At 40.0% G+C, this 9,694-nt stretch overlaps 2 protein-coding genes across 2 annotated transcripts in view; both read right to left on the bottom strand.

The window, feature by feature from the left end:
- LOC118478399 overlaps positions 1-4,713 on the bottom strand; it is a gene marked incomplete in the record, with an annotated part of 20,108 nt that extends 15,395 nt beyond the window's left edge. Inside the window, 1 exon segment of the mRNA XM_035971939.1 lies at positions 4,472-4,713. Coding sequence (XP_035827832.1) covers positions 4,472-4,520 — 49 coding nt within the window.
- A 3,693-nt stretch (positions 4,714-8,406) lies between these two features.
- On the bottom strand, positions 8,407-8,910 carry LOC101854522 (craniofacial development protein 2-like). The gene has a single exon (XM_005106551.1). The coding sequence runs from the start codon at positions 8,908-8,910 to the stop codon at positions 8,407-8,409; it is 504 nt and encodes a 167-aa protein (XP_005106608.1).
- Between the last annotated feature and the right edge of the window lie 784 nt (positions 8,911-9,694).

Below are 9,694 nucleotides of genomic sequence, written 5' to 3' on the forward strand. Positions count from 1 at the left end.
GGGGAAAGGAGAGCTCTGCAGGTACTAGATCTCAGCCCCTTTTATAATCAAAAGTTAATTTAGTCTAAACCAACAGATTTAGCTTAATTTGATCTCTACGTCATCAACAAGACTACTTTATAGATCAACTACACGTACTTCATCTATACAAGTCACTGCTTCTATAGATCTATCTATGTTTTAACTAGAATCTAGATCTAGAAGAATCCGTACTTCTTACTTCTTCGTTTGTTAGGAATACCCTACTTTCTGCCATGAACGATTTTGGCACCAAAAACTTTCGCAAACTATTGTTTTTGTTTGTTTGAGACTTTAGCACAGGGGAGACCCCCGTGCACACCCCCACCCCCACCCCCTTTTTTGTTGCCATTTTACTGTCTTTGCTGGGGAAACCACCCCCTCCTAGCACACCCCTTCTTTTACTTGTAGAACAAACAAACAAACCAAAAAAAAGCACAAACTGGACTGGCGACCAAAATAGCGGAAGGTAGGCAACAAACGAAGGAGTCCCAAAGAATCTAGATCTTAAAAAAAAATAATTTAATAAATAATGATAATAATGGATTGCATTTATATAGCGCATATCCACTTATGCAATGCTCTATGCGCTTAACATGATACATATAATGGATTTACAAATCAATTTTAAAGGTACATAGTGTTACATACTCATGCAAACACATATTCACTCACGCACGCACCACACACATATACATACTCACATACACACATACATACATATACACATACAAACTCACAACGATCTACAGCTTGGATGCATTCTGTCTAATCGAAATATGATGAAAATAGAAATGATTTTAGTTTCTTCTTAAAAATTTCTAGATCTAGATTTTCTGCTTCTCTGATAGTTTTTGGAAGCCTATTCCAAACAAGTGGGGCAAAATATGAAAAAAAGCGTTGGCCATATGATTTGTAATTTATTTTAGGCTTAACAAGGGTTGTTTTGTCACTAGATGATCTGCGAATTTAGTAGAGGTTCAACGGCGCTCGCAACTGCATAAGGCGCCAAGGGGTGGATGTCAACAGAGAAGTCTTCACAGGGAATCGGGCTTACTCTGCTCACCTCTCTAGGTTCAGCAGCACAAAGTCTGCTTCGACTATCACGGTACCCTGTAAATAGCGGGTCACAAGAGTGTGACAAACATACAAAAGAAGTAGAGGAAAATGACGATAGTAAGGATTAGGAAAGAAAAAGCAGCAGTTCCCCTATTGAGGTCCAGGCATTATTTTCTAGATCTTGACTGGGAGATGAGCACTGAAATAGATCTAGATAGATCTAAACCAAAGAAACTATCTCCAGATGCGAGGAAGCATAGATCTTTAAACCTAGATTTACGCTAGATCTATCTATATCTAGAATCTAGATTTAGATTTATATCTAATCTAGATCTACTTAAAACACAAGTTAAGTTACAACACACGCTTTCATTCCTGGTGAATGCAAAGGTGTATGCTTAGAAACAAAATTTCACTGAATAATACGCTATTTAATCTTTATCTACTTATCTACCAATTGACTTACCTTTCAGGGTCTTTCGGAAACTGAAAAAAAAGCTAATTCAGGTCGTTTGCTCTTTTACTTAGTTTATTGCGGCATACCACTTACAGAGTGTGTTCTTAGGATCAGCCATGTTTGTTTGAGTTTACCGCCCCAGTTTCTGCTGTCACGGAATTGGTATTCACGGTTTGGCCCAAGCTGTACTGTCTCGTTTACATTGCTAGGTCTCTGGTTATAGGTGTAGGTATAGGCATATTATGTGTGTGTATGTGGTTGTTTTTGTGTGCGCTTGTGTGTGTGTGTGTTTGTGTGTTTGTGTGTGTGTGTGTGTGTGTGTGTGTGTGTGTGTGTGTGTGTGTGTGTGTGTGTGTGTGTGTGTGTGTGTTTGTTATATTACATACATCTCTCTCTCTCCCACTCTCTTTCTGTATATATAAATAATCTTTTTTAAAATGTATATTATATAATATAAATATATAATTTTATATTATATTATAACACACACACACACACACACACACACAGACAGACAGACAGACACACACACTTTATGTTAAAGCCATGCACTACCCACTCATGCAACATACCAATTTAGAGGTAGGTAGATTCTGTATCATCTGCCACATTAATATTTCATTTAGGTTATGAGACGCCTGAGATGTGATCACTCAAAACTGACCTTTAAAATTAGACTTTACAAATTTGGGTGAAATCAAAGAAACGCAAAGTTGACTTCGCACATGTATTGAGGAACATCAATATTGATAGAATGGACATACATTGCATATCCAATGAATGGAGGCTATTTTGTTTGTGCAATAAACAGTTTTACTTCGACAGTTTCAAACAAAATGGAAAAGAAATCAATCTCAAATACCACGCAAAACATTGACTTAACATTAAAATTTAACATGCTCATTGTTATTTTCCAAGGAGTCATTAGAACCCTTTTGGGCATCGGCTCTATTAAACTATGGACATAATCATCCGTCATTTCATCCCAAATGTCACTGACACTGACAGTTGCAAACAAAGGGTTTGAATAGGGAGCAAAGTCGATTTTCTTCAGCTGCTGTTTCATGAGACTTCCCACACCCGTAAGATTCATATCGGGGCTATCTACTGGTGACCACTCCATCGTTGATATGATTTGGTTTTCTAAGAATTATCTATACGCATCAAGGCTCTTTGGCAAAGTGCTATGCCATGCATAGAGATGTCTACTTGAATGGCACCATGACGAAAATTAAGGTAAGATATGACATTCCCCCAGCACTTACGCGATAATAATACAGTGGAGTCCACATATAACGAGTCCTGAAACAACGAGAAGTCTGTTATAAAGACACTGTTCTAAAGCCCCGTTTTTTTTCCTTCTTTATCTTTGTAAATAAAATTCTGCTATTGCGCAATCAGACCGTCATGCGAGACGTTTATAGCGGAATATTGCTGCTGCTGTGCACAGTGCACAGACCAATTAAACATTATTATAAAACCTTGCCAGTTGAGAAAGTTGTCGGTGATCCAGCGAAACAAGGAATGGGAGAGCGTGCGCGAACCAACAATGAAGGCCGGAGCGAATGAGTGGGGAGGGTGTGGCATGCGCAGACACAAGCAGAACGCATCGCGTGATAGGCCAGCCCTGTCTAGATTATCAAGGCATACCGTGCCTCTCACTTCTCTGGTGCGGGATGGAGAGGTCACAATGCTGTGATAGATGGAGTGAATGTGTGACGTGCGCAAGCAGACGCAACGCACCACAGGGTGTGGTGGGGTGGGGGACAACACAGCGGGCGAGTTAGCCTAGAGCCAGGGCCCCTTCTTTCTGATCACCAAAGCCGACTTGTCAACATTGCTAGTGCTAGAGAAAGAAACCTAATTCGATTTTTGATCAAGTAAGACCTAGAGATCATGTTGAACAAATCATCATCGGGGGAAATACAAAAAGGAATAAACAGAACGCCAAATCATAGATTAGGCCTACTTTACTATTTCCCTTGAATTTATTACTGGATCCCTTGTAACGAGAATCCTGCTATAACGGACATTTCGCTCCGGTCCCCTCCCTCTCGTTATAACACGATTCCACTGTAGTCCACTAAACCAAGCGATCCGGTGATTCACGCAATGGTGGGTTTTTTTTAAATTCCACCCTAGACCACCCCCAACCATGGCAGTTTCGTGACCTCTGCTCCTCACAAACAGATGTTTGGTCCAAAATCTAAGTAACACAGCCCATATGAGAAAAAAAATGGTTCGTGCGTTACACGAAACCAATAACTCATAAACAAATGCAATTATACTCTCTCAGTGTGTGTGTGTGTGTGTGTGTGTGTGTGTGTGTGTGTGTGTGTGTGTGTGTGTGTGTTCGTGTGTGCGAGCGTGCGTGTGTGTGTGTGTATGTGTAAGTATCATGTGTGAGTGTTTTTGATACGAAAGGGATGTTTTCCTTGTAAACAATGATCAGTTTACCACTCCCTATTCTTCTCATCAATCTCAACCCACCGGACATAATATTATTGTACGTCTTTGATGTAGAGGTTAGGCACTTTGTCGTACGGTAGTACACAGATGGCATGGGTTTGATTATCTAGTGGGGATAATTTTTATCAAGCATCTTCATTTCTTTCTTCTGGAATCTTGTATCTCTCTCAACCGGGATTGACCCCGACAGACAGCGCTGATGCCCACTTCCTGAATGATCCATTTGTTTTAACTTAGGTGTAAAACAAAAGCAAATCAACTTGAACCTGAAGCAAGATATATTGCACAAGAACTACAAAGGAAAACCAAAACAAAACCAAAAAGCAAACCCCCCCCCCCCACCCGAAGGCAACAACAAAACAACAACAAACATAAAAAATCAACAGCAACAACAACAACATCAAATCAACCAACAAACAAAAACAACAACTAACAAACCAAATATACAAAACGAGGGAAGACACTTACCCACGGTTACGAGCACAAGCGCTACAACTGACACTATACTGCTCGTCATGCTAACAGGTTTCCTTTCGTTTGTAACTGAACCTGAAGTAGAGAGTACACAAATTTAATGTAACAAGCCTTCGTTTGACACTAGCACAAACGTCCGACACGAAAACGAAAAGCAAACTGTGGCAGGAACACTTGGACAACACGCTAACGTCAAAAACGTTTAACCCCACTGTTGGAATTGCCCTCATTATTGATGATTACCTATGTGTTGGTGGCGCAATTCAGCTCCCCAACAGTCTTCAAGTAAATTACCCCAAATAGACGGCTATTATCGACCCATTGTGTTTATATATATTATATTTTATTTTTATATACATACATGCATATACAGACGTGTGTGTATTTGTATGTGCGTGTGTGTATGTGTGGTGTTTTGTGTGTGTGTGTGTGTGTGTGTGTGTGTGTGTGTGTGTGTGTGTGTGTGTATGTGTATGTGTGTGTGTGTGAGTGTACGTTTTGACTTCCATCCAACCGTTGAGACCGACTCATGGAAACGGAAGGCTTCGATTACATTCACGTTAAGAACCATTGGTCTTAATATACTGGCGACCAAAAGAAAGGTACCACGTATGTGATCTGCTACGTTAAAATCATTGAGCCTTTTGAGTCGTTATGCTTTTCTGTTTGTGTAAATAATGCTACATGTAAGTAGTCTAAAATGTATGTCATGTTATAGAAATATCGTTTCGCTGTTTCACTCAGTGTTCACAGTGCTAAAATAAAAATGTGAAAATTTGGAAATTAGCATATTTTCCTCACCCTGTTGTGGATTCGTTTTTTAAATATTTTTGTTGTGTGTGTTTTTTTTTTAAGGTAAAGTTTTGGGTTTTATTGATGAAAAAACCGCGATAATAGTGGATCATTGCCACCCAAGAAAGATAGCACGGAAATCGAGCCGTCGGCATGCTCCGCACGTTTCTGCTATTGCCAGGACATTCAATGTCAGTCAGTTTTTCTGATAAACAAAAAACTCAAACTTCATTTAAAAACGCAAAATAGAAAAAGTACACCATGTGGTCAGGCAAATGCCATAAGTTTTCTGTTTTTTGTTGTTGGTGTTGTGAATATTTAATAATATTGTGAGAAGAAAAAAGAATGCGCATATATTACCCAAAAAGTTAAGGACCCCTTAGTTTAACTTAATTCTGAATTAATAAATAAATTTATTAAGCTCAAAATCAGCAAGTTCGGTATACAGTAGCGTCCTAAAAAAGCTTGAAAATGTAATCACCCAATCATCGTGTTATAGGCTTGCACTACCCACTAATGCAGCATACCAACATAATAATAAATAAATTCTGCATGACCTGACACATTACTATTTCATCTATGTTAAGCTCGAGATATGGTCACTCAAAATTGACATTGAAAATCAGGCTTGGCATAACAGCAGCCTAAAAAAGCCACTTTGCTCCCAATTCAGACCCTTTGCAACTCTCTTTGACATTTGAGATGAAACGACAGATAATTATGTCTAAAGTTTAATAGATTCGATGTCCTAAGGGTTCGTGCACTACACAAAACTAATGGCTCCTAAGTAAAATAATGAGCACGTTTAATATTAAATCTTAGTGGCTTGCTATTTCCAGTTTTGTTTGAAACTATCGTGACAGAATATCAAAATATGGTATTGTTTATTGCAATACAAAATTCTCCATTCATAGGATATGCAATGTATATCCATTCTATCAAAAGTGATACTCCTCAATACACGTGCGAAGAAAATGTAACGTTTTTTTATATTTCGCACAATTTTGCCAAACCTGTTTTTTTTAAGGTCAATTTTAAGTGACCATAATATTATCTAGGGAGCCCTTAATATAGATAAATTTAGACTTTGTCAGATGATGCACAAGTAATTTATCTTTAAATTGGCATGAGTAGGTAATGCGAGGCTTTAACACGATGAAAGGTTGATTGCATTTTCAAGGGGTTTTTTTTGGACGCCACTGTATATGGCACTTTATTCATACCGTAAAGCTTTATAAAATTGTATGGATTCGACAATGTTAGCGTTTGCAAGTCCTATTTAAAGTGTTAAATGAAGGACCCCCACTTGTCGAAAGTCATACGGATCAAACTGGAAAAATAGATAAAAGTTTAAAAAGGCGTGTGGCCATCATTAGCATGTAAACAGTCTGTGCAACGTTGCATTATGGATTGAAGAAGCGTTCCTAGAATGAGCTTTAGCATTGCCTGCCATTCATGTTCAAGAATTCGAAAGAATTCGTCTCCGTTATAGGACGGAGGTTGGTGGGTCCTGTTGTGTCGCTCTCGAACATCCCGTAACCATTACTTCACAATATGGCTCTTTTCGTCTATGCAGACAGTCAATTTAGCTTAAGACGGTCTCAAGGTTGTCTTCCTGCAGCTTCTTTCATGGCTAATTCTTCCTATGTTTGAAGCGCAGATTGGTGGGTCCTGTTGTGTCGCCCACGAATATCCCATAACCATTACTTAACTGCATGATCTTTCATTCTGTTGAAAGGCGGTCCATCATTGTTTGTAGTGTTGATTCACTGTGAGCAACAAGAGCAGCATCATCGGCGAAGACAAAGTCCCGTACTGTTGGTTGTTTTTTTAAATCTTGGTCTTGGACTGGAGTCGAGTAAGATTGAAGAGCGACTCATCCTTTCCCCAGTGAAGGCAGACATCCCCTGATGACTCTTTGAATGTGTGCTGCCGTAAGACAGCAAAATAAGTGCTAAAGAGGGTTGGTCCCAAGACACAACCTTGCTGCACTCTGCTATTAATGTTGAAGCTGTTTGATGTTGAACCGTCAAACTGAATGGTGGCCTTCACATCTTCGTGGAATGAGATAATTAGCTGTAGCAGTATTGGGGGAAAGCCAATTTTACCAAACATCATGAGCAGTCCTGATCTACTGACTGTATCAAAAGCCTTTGTCAGATCAACGAACGCAGTATGAAATGGCAGTTGTTGGTCCCTGCATCTTTCTTGTAGCTCATGAATAGAAAGATCATGTCCATTGTTGAGCGGTTTGATCTGAAACTGCATTGTCTCTCTGGTAGGACTCTTTCTGCAAGTTTCTGAAGTCGCTTCAGGATGATCCCAGCGAAAGCTTTTCCAGATATGATTAGCAGTGAGATATCTATGTAGTTGTTGCAATTTCCTTTGTCCCCTTTGTTTTTGTAGAATGTGGTGATTTTGGTATCTCTCACGTTATTTGGAATTTCTGCTTTCAGCCAACAAGTCGTTAGTAGCTTGTAGAGATATGGGAGGAGAGTTTCTTTGTTCTCTTTCAGCACTTCAGCAGGTATGTTGTCATTTCCTGCTGTTTTTCCGCAAGCGAGTTCATCTTTTGCAGAAGAGAGTTCTTTTTCTGTTGGTGTTGGATCAAGTTCTGAAATTTCGGAGGGCTGAGGAATGGCCTCATATAGCTGTCTATCAAAATGTCGCTTCTCTGAGTATAATACGTCTGAATTATGTTCTACCCATCTTTCCATTTGTTTCTACTTGTTTGTCAGCTGTTCACCTGTCGCAGACTTTAGAGGTGAAACATTGTTTGATGTTGGTCCAAAAGCAGCTCTGATATTTTCTTACATTTTCCTGATATTACCTGTATCGTTGCCTATGGGATTTCTGGGCATAATTTGTCCCAGTACTGATTGGCGCACTTTCTGGTTTTTCTTTGAAGGTTTGATTTAGCAGCCCGTAGTTGTTGCTTTGTACTTTCTGTTGGATTTGTGTGGTGTTCCAACAGGATCTTAGGCTTTTTCTCGAGTGTTGATGCACTGGCTTCAACTCAGTCCTCTTTGCAAGGTCTTTCTATTCCAAAGATAATCGACGCCGAATTATAAATTGTTGATCTCATGCTATTTCACATGTTGTCTGGGGATGAGCTATCTAGATGTTAAAGCTGTTCTTTAACATGTCCTTGAAATTTTGCCTTTAACTGGGTCTTTGGTATTTCTTATATTGATCTTAGGTTTCTTTTGTTCTTCAGCTCTTGATGTTTTCTTTGTGAGTATCTTTGCCTTTGCTATGACTAAAAGGTGGTCTGTGTTGCAGTCTGCACTGTAGAAGGATCTTGTTTGCTTTACCATGTTGGCATCTTTCTTTCTGAGGATGATGAAGTCGATTTGGTGCCAATGGCGTGATTTTGGATAGTACCAAGAAACCCTATGTCTGTCCTTGCCACTGTAGAAGGTGTTAGTGATGCAAAGGTTGTTATTTGTGCAAAATTCCAAGAGTCTCTGATCATTCTCATTGATTTTTTGGAGCCCAAAAGGTCTGAGGCAGGTGGGCCATACTTTATTTTCAGTACCTACTCCTGCATTGAAGTCGTCCATGAGGAACAGTTGGTCTGCTTTTGGGGCGTTGTTGATTGCATTCTGAAGTTCCTCGTAAAACTGGTCTTTTTTCCTCATTTTCTGTTGTTAGGGTTGGGGCGTAGGCGCTGATGAAGTTAGCCTTTCCAGTTTTGGTTTTCATTTCCATGACAGTGATACGTTCGGATACACCTTGGGGGTGCTGATCCTGTTCAGCAATCTGTTGTGTACTGCAAATCCCACACCATGGACCAGAAGAATGTGTAGTTTCTTTCCCTGATGGTACCAGTGTTAGCAAGTCTCGTCTCTTGCAGGGCAGTGATGTCTACATTGAGTTGTGTGAGCTTCCTGTCTATGATTGCTGTCTTTCTGATGGCCTCTGTTTTCTCCAAGTTGGTAGCGTCCAATTCGTTTGTCATTGTTCTACCATTCCAGGTCCCCAGTTTCCATGGGGTTCGTTTTACATTTTTGCCTGGTGCTGGATTTAACGTCTGCCTTTCGGTTTTTGTCCTAGCTCTATACACCCATAGAAGCAAGCAGGCTTGGCGGATCAGCACCTTACTGACTGGGGGCTGCCCAGTTTGAGACGGGTGGTAGCTGATCAGTACGACTGAATAGTCACTCCCATCGTCAAAGGTGACCCGTGGCAACATCCTGTTTCACCAAATAGGGATGTCTTATAACCCGTAAACTGCCACCTCCCGTGTTTTTGCTCTTGCTTATCACAACAAGAATGAAGTGTCCTCTCCATAGTCATATAAATACTGCTGTAGCTGTGGTTGAGCTGTGGATCTGATCCGCTCTATTTGCTAACAACGTCAGCTACCAGCTTGTCACACTCCTCAAACATCCTAATATCCTCATTGAGACCAAGCCAAGCTCA

Source organism: Aplysia californica, unplaced genomic scaffold (genome assembly GCF_000002075.1).
Source record: "Aplysia californica isolate F4 #8 unplaced genomic scaffold, AplCal3.0 scaffold00542, whole genome shotgun sequence".
In the NCBI taxonomy this organism is placed as follows: domain Eukaryota; kingdom Metazoa; phylum Mollusca; class Gastropoda; order Aplysiida; family Aplysiidae; genus Aplysia; species Aplysia californica.

What these genes read in the sequence shown, in the direction of transcription:
- LOC101854522 (XM_005106551.1), bottom strand. Translation starts at nt 8,910, where the DNA reads ATGAGGAAAAAAGACCAGTTTTACGAGGAACTTCAGAATGCAATCAAC.